Genomic DNA, 13301 nt, shown 5'->3' on the forward strand with positions numbered 1-13301 from the left:
ACACAAAAATTAAGTATTCGGTCCACTTCATCACAATATAATTATCTGGTCGTCACCGAAAATTGTAGGCGATATCCATGACCATAACTGGAACTTTATGGAACATTCTAAAGCGATCAGCGCTATATTTCCGCGCTATAGTGTGGCAAATGATTACTAAATAATATCTGAATACATTAGCACCTGTAAATATTTAAATGTAACTCCCACATCTGAGTACATACGACATAATTGGTATCAATTTAAAGCTCAACCACTGCCTTTGGATATACCAACAACTTTTCGGGTCTATGTCCTTCAGAGGTAAATCTATACGCTATAGAATACAAATTTTGTAATTTTTCACACAAAAGTCAGGGTGCATTTGACCCGCTAATTATTGACCGATCCTTATCAAAACAGGCATGCTTATTCTTTGGCCCGATCCCCTTCTGTATGTAAAAATTCGCGATGTTTGGGTCATAATTGCGGCCTCTAGAGCGACCAGAAAAACCGATAAAAATTAAGTATTTGGCCCATTTCATCCCCTAGATATTAACCGATCTTTATCAAAAACAATAGGGGCCTTCATGGGCCAGAACCCATCCTACATGCAAATTTTCGTGAAGATTGGTTCATAACTGTGGCCTGTATCGTGTTTACAAATTATAACGGACCGACGGACGGACGCACATGTGTAGATCGATTCAGCTGGTCGAGATTTGACGATCGGTATACTTAAAGGTGGGTCTAGGACCAATATTTCGCGGCGTTACATGCTCTTGGGAATGCACAAATCTCTAATGCCCTGACAACATAGTTGTGTAGGGTATAAATATGTTTTATTGAAAACCCCACTTTAAAATGTAATCTAATTTTCGTAACGGCTGTCACTTAACTTTGAGTGTAAACTCTGTGAACTGTTACAGCGTTTCCCATATTGTTCCCCTATATTAAATATAGCAAACAATGTTAATTGCAATGACATTTATATACTATATATAAACTACATATATACATACATATGCAGGTTACTAAGGCTCACGGTAAATCATCATAGTGCCAACAACAAAGAAAAGTGTAAAAAACATAGAGTCAGCTAGCTGTACACTTGAAGTGTTTGTTGGGAAAATATGTGTCACCAGTGTTATTTTTCATCTTCATATATTTTTGTTGCTACTGTTGTTGTAGTGTTTGTTTTTCATTTTTCTTCTACTTCTTCAACGACTTCTTCTTTCATTCATGCACCAAAGTATTCTTTTTCACATTGAGGAGTTGTTGTTGTCTTTCTAAACATCACTGCTACTGGTGTTTGCTGTTGGTCTTACAAACGAACGAACTGTCATCCAAGTGAACCGTTTCACGTATGGTTTTATTTTTCTTTCTATGGAGGCATTTTTCTATTTTCTAGCCTTGAACTTAATTTGAAACGGAACCGTATCTAAACCGGATTACTTTACAGTTTACTTTCTTTTCTATGCCCATAGATGGTGTTTCGTCAGTTAGTCGTCAAATGTCTTACAATAAACCCGACCCTCCTCCCATTGTCGTCGCATCGCTGCTTGGTTGCATTTTTTTCTCTCTTCTACTTATATAACTATATCGGGCAAGTTGTTTAGAAACTGCAACAGAAAAAGTCTCCATGACTTGGCTTGGGATGGTTTAAGTTGTTGTCATTGTTACCATTTTTGGACCATTTATTGAATTCAATTCAAAGCCAATGTTTAGTCAGTCAGTCGTTCATTCATTTATTCAATTGCACGGATTCGAAATCGAGGTTGAGTTGCAAGAAAACCTGTAAAAATACGGATTTTTTCTCTCTGTTTTTTAATTTCTTTTGAAACGATTTTCATTTGGTTTAATTAGTCCAAATATAGCAACATATGTTATCTAGTGAAAATTGAATGCAGGTTTTCATTTGCTTTCTTTGGGTTTTCCAGTGAATCGATTGACAAACATAGTGGATTTGGTTAAGGAAATCGTCGTATTGTAATTTGGTTGGGTAGCTAAACGAAAACAAATTGAAAATTAATTGCTACTTTTGTCGTAAAAATAAGGCTGATAATATGGGTCTTGTACATTTGGAAGACCTGTAGAAAAAAATTAGTTTTTTACGATACATCTAGAAGTATTGTATCTACAGAAGGTCCCCTATATACGAAAGCTCTGTATATAGGTATATATTCTTCAACTAAATATATCGAGGTTCTATATACGTGTATATTGTATCTTTGGAAGAACTGTAGAGGTTCATTTTACTATTTTTATCTATAGGAGATCTGTATATATTTTCTATAAATAAAAGTAGCTAATCTCTTTGAAATTTATAGAATATTTATAGAATACTTGAATAATGTTCTATATTTAACCCTTTGTGGCCCAATGTTGCCCACAGACAAGAAAATGTTGCAGAGCTTATATTTAATACGCAGCTAGAAAATTTATATTCTTTGGATTACATGTGTAAAGCCCTGATTATGAACGACACATATCTTATAAAAATTAAAATTTTTGGTCAAGTTATACGTTTTTCAAAGGATGTAGCGATGTCAAATTTTGTTCATATCATATTTAGGAGAGTCACATGAAATCTGTGCACAGAAAATAGTTCTATAGTCACAGAAAAATATTCGAGGCTCAAAGGTTTAAGGAAGGCCAATTTTTACGAAAATGGTATTCTGTAATTAGAATTTCGGTACAAGGTTATTATCCAGAGAAGATATACTCGTATATAGGGAACATTGTATTCTCGGAATAATAGTATAAGAACTTCTCTTAAATGTTTTCCAATGACAAACCAATAAGGAAAGTAGTAAAGTCGGACTAGGCCGACTATATGATACCCTTCACCACTCTGGGTATATTCTACATATGTATCCTAACAGACGTCACGATTTTGTTATATATCTATATCTGAACCAATTTCTAGGAAACTTGCCACAGACTAATTTATACTACTTCAGTACGTTGTGTCAATCGGCCTAACTATGGATCTTTTCACGAAGCTTAGCAACATCATGCTAGACTTAATTCAGTACCCTATACCAAAATTCGTGCAAATCGAAAGATATATATGCAAATCGAACGAAAATAGATATGGGAGCTATATCTAAATCTGAACGGATTTTAACGAAATTTTGCACACATCATTCTAGACTTAAATCAGTTATGCCAAAATTCAGCTATGCCAAAATTCGTGCTAATGAAAAGATTTCCAGGAATTTTGGAGCACCACTACCACTTTGGGCGAAACTATATATGGGAGCTATATCTAAATCTAAACCGATTTTCATGAAACCTAACACACATTATTATAGATGCAATTCAGTACGCTTTGCCAAATTTAGTGCAAATCGAAAGATATATAGGGTCTTTGGTACACCAATTACCTTAAATCGGATGAAAATATATAATGGAGATATATCTAAATCTGAACCGATTTTTCCCAATTTGAATGGGGTTCGTCCTTGGGCCAAACAAATGAGCTGTGCCAAATTTCATCCAATTCGGATAATAAATGCGACCTGTACTTTGTTTACAATTTAACATGGACAGCCGGACAGACGGACGGATGGACAGACATGCCTAACAGAAAGTGATTCTTTCCTTTTGCCTGTTACAAAAATATGCACAAAGACATAATATCCTGTACCGCAGTGTGATGAAGGATATAATATAAACACACAGGTTGAAAACTAGGGTATATAGTCTAATATAGTCCTCAAGAGTGTCAAAAGACAGTCACTCCTGCATGGAAATTCTGATAAAACCTCAAAAATGCCGTACATGAGGCGTTACCTTTATATGAAGCCTATGTCAAAACATGGACGCATTTCTCCAAAGAATTTTTCCACATTCTGAGAAACCGAAATGCAAAATTACAGCCAAATTCAGTGGGAAAATGTGGCTAAAACCTTCATAATATCGGAAAAGAGGAGGAACCTTTTTATGGTGGCTATGTCAACATATTTTCCCTATATTTAAAATTTCCTGGGAAGCTTTTTTATTTATTTTTTAAACCTTTAAAATACCGACCATGAGGTTAGGGCCCTTACCGAAACATGGATCTATATTAATCATTTACTTCTTAGATATATGGATCAAAGATATATTCGCTCTCCAAGAGCCCGGTATAACATATTTCGTCCAATTTAGTGAGAAAATCCCACTGAAACCTTCAAAATACCGAAAATGTCGTTTATTTGAGGGTCAAGTCAAAACAGGAACTTATAGTCATGGAGCGGTACACTTACATTATAAAATGGCGACCGATATATCCCATATGTAAAATCCAACATCTTAGCCGAAGTAGCATTGTGTGTTCAAAATTTCAAAGCCGCATACCGTTTAAAAGCAAAAATATTAGATACGCGTATAGAATTGATTGTGCTATACGGCAATGAAATCTGACTTATGTTTAAAACCATAATGCAAAAGCTAAAGGCATTCAGAAACAAATGGCTCAGAATCATTCTTCATATGATTCTGTGACCCAACACCATAAGTAACTGAGACACGTGAACCCATAAAGACAGAACCGGAGATGAATTAGGCACACATTAAGAAAAAAGGTCCATAATATACCCAGAATGGTGCTTGAATAGTATTCGCGAGGATCACGAAATCAAGGTCGACTAAAAAACTCCTGGCGACGAACAATAATTCAAGAACTAATACAAAATAACCTTACATGGGAAGATGCAAAAACAACGGCAACTGACTGTGTATGATGGCGATGTTTTGTGGAATCCCCATGCTCCCAAGAGGAGTTACAGGAAAAAAACTAAATCGACATAGAATTTTATTCTATTCAAGAATTTATGAACTTTTTTCGATGAATATTTCGCGTGCAAACCCAGAACTTCAGTTGCTTTCAATTGAGGGATTTCAATGTCATCCTTTTGAATGATATATCACGGTAGAAAATTATCTGCAATCACCTATAGATAAAGGGCATTTATATAGAATAATCTTAGTGGAAGTCTGTATGTTGTAAAGGATCCGACCTACATATCGAAGAAATGCTTAGAAGATGTCTAAGATCAAGTCGAATGGGAAGCCTAAAATATGGTTTATGTGATCTTCAAACCACTCCACATTCGGTGCTATTCGCTGAAACATAGCTCAGATCCACTCGAGCGAAAATGATCAATGTGAGAACTGAATTCGTATTATTTGGCGATACCGTCGAATGGACTTCTCTAAGTGCTTGGGAAAAATCTGATGGTGTACTTTTTGAACACTTATTATATTGTTTATTTTCGATAAACTTCTCAATTGTCCTGACAATCTAATGTTAACCCTTTGAGCCCCGATTTTTTTCCGCAATCTTAGAACAGAACTAGTACAATTTGAATACGAAGCGATTTAAATAATATGAACTTTATACACAAATTAGTACTGTACACAAATTTACCCCCTTCTCTATATTGCTCATAATTTTACCAAAATTTTGAATTTCTTTGATTTTTCTTTCGCTATGTGTCGTCCATAATCAGGTCTTGACATATGAAATCCAAATAATACATCTCTACTAGCTGCATATAAAATATAACCTCTAAAACATTTTGTTGCCTGTGGGCAACATTGGACCACAAAGGGTTAAAGTTTAATACTCTCACATACCCCTCACTTTATGAACGATAATCGTCTATCATAGAATATCATCTATTTAATTCTATGATAGACACATATAAAATGCAACGCATTTTTTGAAAATCTCCATAAAAATACTCCCAACACCTAATATGGTCAATAATGAGATGCAATAAATTCACATTGTCCCGCCTAATGGCATTCCACCATGTCCGAATTTGTCAAGGAAATTTATTTTACGATATGCGGAGATTTTACTTTGATAAAAAAGAAATTCCTTCGCATACCCATTTTCAAACTTCTCATTAATGTCATATGAAAATGAAATGCCTTAAACAAAATGGAAAGAAAAACTTGTTCTTCTTAATCCAAAGCCAGCCGGCCATGCAGCGTGGGAATGTAACTCAATCTTGACTAAAAAATATAGAATGCGACTTTACCGCCAACCCGCCAGCTGAAGATGGTTAATTAAAACAGCGTTTATCGATTAAATTAGTCTCAAAAGTTAAGATGACGAAGAAGAAGGGAAAACCCCAATCTCAAAATTTCTCCAACTCAAAGAAAGAGGAAATATGCGAAGGCCTTCTGCGACAAGAAACAAAAAGTGAAAATACTGATGATCTTTTTCAGCGATCCTTGGCTCTTATCTTTGTCATTTATTTTTTTTTCTGTTTCTTGTCCTCCTAAGGTGGCTGGTTGATATTTTTCAAGAAATTTCGCATATAAATTTTGGTTTCCGTAAACAAGTTTTTTTTTTGCTGTTGCTGCCAAATTTGACCAAAATTGGATGCTTGTCGGACAGACACTCAGATAACTTCAGACAAGTAAGACAACTCTAAGTAAAAGTTGTGGTCGTAAATATTGAGGTTTTTTTGCTTTCCTTAAATTTTATTTGAAATAAATCCGCATAATCAAGTGCCAGGCCGAGACCAGCCATCCAACATATTCCAATTCCAATGTGGGGACATTGTTACAATTGCAATGGAACGGACAAACGCACATTACAACTGGCCAGACCACTCCTCTTCTAGAAGCGGAGTTTACACGGCGACACAAATGCATAATATTTGTTGGCTGTCGATTGTGAGCAAAGTAGCAGATCCTGCTGCTGCGGTTGCTGTAGATCGCCCGATAATGTGAGCGCTGTATGTACGCATGTATGCGGACCTTGATTGTGTCGCCTATTGAGAGCACCCCGAAATGCGTACAAACCAGCGAACGCCAATAAGAAAACCATAAAAAGTTGTTGCCCTATTTTTAAGCTTCATTCATGCTAACAACAATCTGGCTGATAGACAGATATACAGACACACACACACATCGTTGCATATTCACAGACAGGTAGTTAGCCAGCCAGCCCCTCTAAATCATCACCAGCTCAAAGCGTATAACAAGTTTACACTACCAATTGACGAGACCACGACGACGAGTTGGTTTGTTGGTATTACCGGCACATGCCTTACAAATGGCATGCATCTGCCATAAAATTGTTGTATCTGTGCCGACGAACAACAGCTTTTGAAAATTTATGATCACTTTTTGTTCACACTGTTGTAGTACCCTTGCTTTTTTTTTGCCACAACAACAAAATGATCAGCAAAAACAATTTGTATAAGCCATAAGCGTCACGGCCATGGTCACTTTCGCATTGTGGTCGTGTGTGTGGCTGTATTTGGCTAAGATTGTTTTTGTAGTTGTATTTTACTTTTAATTTCATCCCAGCGGAATTCTTGTTTTGTTTTTGTTTGTCACTTCTTTGGTGAAATCGAAGTTATTTCATTTATTCCTTTCTTAATTTTAATATGTCGCACAAATCGTAGAATTGAGAAGGAATGTGAAAGGTACCTGCTTCCCTTTGTATATTACCGATTTAAAGGTGTTCGAATACTGATTAATAAAATTTAAATTTATTATAAGAGATTTATAAGGAGATTTTAGGGATGGAAGGAATCTTCAATAACCCAACTTATATAGTAGATAACATATACCTATGGAGAACTTTAAACAATAGAAACAATAGATAGACTTTAAACAATAGATATACGGATGTTCTAACTGAATATCTTTAAAACTTCTAAAAATTTTTTTGAATCAAATGTGTGGTATTATTATAAAAATTGGAGAAGAATTATATAACCTAAAACTGAGAGTTTATGAAAATTTGAAAGCACTCTCAATTGAATGTGCACAAAAATAAGATTCTGATGATGATTTTTGAGATGATTATTTAAGGAAATATTTTGAATTAGCATATGTCCGCTACTTCCATAACGAATGTGGGATATATTTAAATAAGTATTAACATATTATTTTATTTTCACAGAAAACTGCATATGTTAGAAAAACTAAGCTATCCACACATTAATATCGACCATAAATTAAATTTGAGTACCATTATAGTACCAAATTTCATGATTCGAGCTCTAAAGTTCACCCAAATTCAAATTGTACCAAATTTAGCACGCATTATTTCCAAGAGTACCCTCCTCAACCATCCAACAAAACTTCCAAATTCAAATTTTAAGATTCCAAGTCTATGGTTCACCCACAATTTAAATTGTACAAAATTTAGTACACAATAGTACGAATTTCCATTACTTCCTACATAACCCAAACCCACATTCCCACAGTTATCCTAAATCCAAGTTTCAGGATTCCCACTCCATCGGTTCACTCACAATTCAAATTGTACCAAATTTAGTACACAGTAGTACCAATTTCCAAAGCCTCCTACTTACCCCAAATCTTCGCCCTCACAGTGATCCTAAATCCAAATTTCAGGATTCCAATTCTTTAGATTTGCCCACAATTCAAATTGTACCAAATTTAGTACACAGTAGTACCAATTTCCAAAACACCCTACATACCCCAATCCTACACCCCAATAGTGATCCTAAATCCAAGTTTCAGGATTCCAATTCTATCGGTTTGCCGACAATTCAAATTGTATCAAATTTAGTACACAGCAGTACCAATTTCCAAAGCCTCCTACTTACTCCAAATCTTCGCCCTCACAGTGATCCTAAATCCAAATTTCAGGATTCCAATTCTATAAATTTGCCCACAATTCAAATTGTACCAAATTTAGTACACAGTAGTACCAATTTCCAAAACTCCCTACATACCCCTATCCTACACCCCAACAGTGATCCTAAATCCAAGTTTCAGGATTCCAATTCTATCGGTTCGCCGACAATTAAAATTGTACCAAATTTAGTACACAGTAGTACCAATTTCCAAAGTCTCCTTCTTACCCCAAACTTTCGACCCCACAGTGATACTAAATCCAATTTCCAGGATTCCAATTATATACATTTCCCCACAATTCAAATTGTACCAAATTTAGTACACAGTAGGACTAATTTCCAAAATTTTTTGCATGCACCAAATCACATTCCCACAGTGATCCTAAATCCAAGTTTCAGGATTGCAACTCTATCGGTTCACGCACAATTCAACTTATTTCAAATTTAGTACACATTAGTACGAATTTTTAAAACTTCCTACATATTTCGATCTTACAACAGTGATCATCACTCCAAATTTCATGATTCTAGCTCTTCGCCTAAAATTAAAATTGTAACAAATTTAGTACCATTTAGTACCAATGAATATAAATTGATTACACTGACTCTTGACCCCAATTCTACACCCCTACAGTGATCCTGACTCATTGTTTCCGCTTTATCGGTTCATCCAAATCCAAATTGTGTCAATTATAGTCCGATTTAGTACTTTTCGTACACATCAGTAAAAAATTTCCAAAACTACGTACATATCCCAATCCTACACTCCGTAATGTTAATTTCAAATTATAGGATTCCAGCTCGATTTGTACCTCCAAAATAAATTTGCACCAAATAGAGTACTATATATTACTTTTCGTACACATGAGCACACGCTTTCAAAACCATCTCCTTAAAATGGAACCTACTTCTCAATCTTAATTCACACTCCAAATTTCAATTTCCAATTTTTGCGCTATCCGTTCACATGCTACGAATTTGTAACAAATTTAGTACATTTTCGTACTTTTCGGATAGTTATAGTTCGAATTTTCGTACCGTTCTAGTACGGATTTCCAAAAAGCCAGTCTTATCTGCCACATTTGGACCAAGATATATATATATATATATATTTATTTTTTTTTTTTTGTTCTATTTTCATTTTCTAAATCTGGTCGTTCTATATTTTTGGACAACACACAGCCTTAATCACCGTTTGTAAATTTCGAATTTCAACACAAAGTTTATCGACTTAATATTTGCACCTCCATTGAAATCTCGCATTCTTCTTAATTGGTTTAACAAAATTTTGCAGATTTCCAAATTAAATGCAATTTTTGAAATATTTTGAAATATTTGATTCATTCGCTGATGTCGAAAAAGAGGCGACCGAAACTAATTTAGGACATTTGGCTGTGTGTAAAAATTGGACATTTTAACAGCTTTCATGGAAACAGGTTGTTTGTTCCAAGGAATCTCTGCACAAATGAAAGTTATTCGCATTCAATGGGAAATATATTCTGCGGAGCAAAATAAAAAAAAATTATAAAACAAGTTTTCAATTTCAATGTGAATTCTTTCTTTGTGATGCCGCAGACCAAAAAATGAAAGGGTTTCACAAAAGCGTGGGAATATTGAGAAAGTAAGCAAAATTTGATTAAAAGTTGATAATCAATAATAATGGCGGTCATCATCACGAGGATGTGGATGGACGGAATGGTCATTCAATTGCCATGTGAATAACTTTTGAGAGATGCGGATTGTGCAAACAATACTTTCTCCTTGGAAAAAATATTCTTTAAAAAATCCACGCTTGGTATGGTCCTTGAAAAATATTCGTTAAAAAATCTACAGTTGGTATGGTCATTGAAAAAATATTCATTAAGATATGCACGCCCTGATTGGTCTTTAAAAATATTCTTTAAAAAATCCACGCCTTGGCTGGTCCTCGAAAAAATATTTTTTTAAAAATATTTCTTAAAAAATCCAAACCTCGGATAGTCCTGGAAAAAAATATTGTTTAAAAAATCCTTGACTTGTCAGGACCTTGAAAAAAATAGTATTTAAAAAATCCACCGATTGTTTGGCCCTTGAAAAAAAACTATTCTTTAAGAAAAGCATGCCTGCGCCAGTCCTTGAAAAATATTTTTTACAAAATGCACTACCTAAAAATTGTCTAATACCTGGTAAAGTACTTTATAAGATCCACATTTATATCTCTGTTAGTCTTTCGATAATTTGCCTCATTATGATCTAATAATATTTTCTCTCTCTATTCCATCTCCTTTCAGATTGCCTTAGCCGATGATGGTGAGGTGGTCAAAGGCAACGAAGAAATATCCGATCACGATAATGAAGTGGATCAAGTTGCATTGGAATCCGAGCCGGAGCCTCAACAACAGCCACAAAAAGTCCACTACCAACACAATATGCAACAGCAGCCACCACCACAGGGACCAGGTCCGGCCCGAAGTAAGAAATTGGTTTAAGATTAAGTCCGAAGAACTGTGATAATTTTGTAAATAATAGCCACCTTTTATGTAATTACAGGCAATAATCAAGGTATACCGTTGGCATTGGGTCAACCTTTCGGACCACCACCACCTCCATCACAACTGGCCTATCAGGGTCCACCACCACCATTACCACCTCAGAGACCACCACCAGCTCCGGTGCATGTACCCCAAGCATTACCCGATTTAAGTGTGGGCGCTTCCAGTACCAATGAAATTTGGTCATCTCCCGTGCAGGATATGGCCAAAATTATTTCCCTCGATGTGAAATGTGAAAAGAACGGCATGAAAGTGTTCGTACAGTTCGACAAACCCTTCTATGGCATTGTATTCTCCAAGGGTCATTACAGCAATATGAACTGTGTCCATTTGCCATCAGGCCTGGGACGTGCCTCGGCCACTTTCGATATTGGTCTCCATGAGTGTGGTACTTCAGGTAATACAGAAAATGGACTCTACGGTTATGGTCATGAATCTGGATCGGGTACATATTTCGAAAACATCATTGTCATCCAATACGATCCTCAGGTTCAAGAGGTATGGGATCAGGCCCGCAAGCTGCGATGCACCTGGCATGATCAATACGAAAAGAGTGTAACCTTCCGACCATTCCCAGTCGATATGTTGGATGTGGTGAGGGCGGACTTTGCTGGTGACAATGTAGGCTGTTGGATGCAAATCCAAGTGGGCAAAGGACCTTGGGCTTCCGAAGTTTCTGGTCTGGTGAAGATTGGTCAAACTATGACCATGGTGTTGGCCATTAAAGATGACGATTCTAAGTTCGATATGTTGGTAAGAAATTGTGTAGCCCATGATGGTAAACGTGCACCCATACAGCTGGTGGATCAGCGGGGCTGTGTTACTCGACCCAAGCTAATGTCTCGTTTTACGAAAATCAAAAACTTCGGAGCCTCCGCCTCGGTGTTATCTTATGCCCATTTCCAAGCCTTCAAATTCCCAGACTCCATGGAAGTGCACTTCCAGTGTACCATACAAATTTGTCGTTATCAGTGTCCTGACCAGTGTTCTGACCCCAATCTTCAAGAAGTTCATCACCTACAAGTCGGTCCCGAGTCACAATATGGCCCACCACCACCACAACTTCATGTCGACACCTATCACGTAGGCAGTTCCATTGGTAAACGAAGAGATGAACGTCGTGTTCAGCGTCGTGCTCGTGCCGTCGATCCCAATGAACCGCAAGTGGGTTTGAATCGTATCATCAAAGTTGTGTCGTCGGGTGATTTGACATTTGCCATCGATGAAAATGCCAATGCCACCGCAACAGCTGCAGCCCAAACAATGGTCTTCCCAGCCCGAGAAGATGGTCTCATTTGCATGACTACGCCTGGTTTTGCGATAACCCTAATCGTACTGCTGGGCATTTTGGTAACATCGTGTCTTATTTCTGCAGTTCTCTACATCCGCTTAAGGCCGTTCTCATCGATTTCAAAGAAAGAACGGGCAGTGGCATTTACCAATCCTCAATTGTCAGGAACATTACCGGTTATACAGATACCTCCACCACCGCCATCAAGTCATCATGGTACACTGTCGAAGACAAGAACGCATTCGTAAGACTTCTAGTACAAATTTTGAAAGAAATTGAGCCGAACATAACAAAAAACTGAAAAAACCAACAGCAACAACAAATCTAAGGTGTTTTTATATAGTCAGAAATGTGGCAGCAGGCAACTGTGTTGCCATTTCGCCACTTTTTGATAGTCTTAAAGAATAAAACAAAAAAACAAATAGTTCATGGGCATGGCATATTAGATTAGGGCGGATGAGTGAATGGGAGGATGAAGAATTTTCTAACAAAATTATTTCTAAAATTATATCTTCCAAATTTCGTCTTAGCATTGGATACTGAATAAAGTATAGTTCTTTTAAACTACTAAATTCTGCATATTTAATAAATTATTATCTCCAATACAGTTTAAAATATTGACACATTTTTGTAATTTTTCGAGAAATGTGTGATTTACTTCCTTTGATATTGAATTTTTATTTTTAAGAGAGTATCTGCAATATTGTTTGAAATTCCAGAATGTACATTTTTACACTAAAGAGGAGTGTTTATTTAATTTATCGTTCCATTTACTACTTCTCGATATATATACCACAGACTTCATAAATTATATATATTCTTGATTCATAAAATTCTATTTCGATGTTGTCAGTCTTGCTATTGAGTTCATTTAAGGTT

At 36.1% G+C, this 13301-nt stretch overlaps 1 protein-coding gene across 1 annotated transcript in view; it reads left to right on the forward strand.

Moving 5' to 3' along the window:
- Nucleotides 1–12680, forward strand: part of LOC133325137 (uncharacterized) — a 32065-nt gene extending 19385 nt beyond the window's left edge. The window contains 1 exon segment of the mRNA XM_061533960.1: nucleotides 10871–12680. Coding sequence (XP_061389944.1) covers nucleotides 10871–12670 — 1800 coding nt within the window. The 3' untranslated portion in view covers nucleotides 12671–12680.
- Nucleotides 12681–13301: the final 621 nt, after the last annotated feature.

Source organism: Musca vetustissima, unplaced genomic scaffold (assembly GCF_032173495.1).
Source record: "Musca vetustissima isolate MV318-11 ecotype Yass unplaced genomic scaffold, APGP_CSIRO_Mvet_v1 utg2188, whole genome shotgun sequence".
Lineage (NCBI taxonomy): Eukaryota > Metazoa > Arthropoda > Insecta > Diptera > Muscidae > Musca > Musca vetustissima.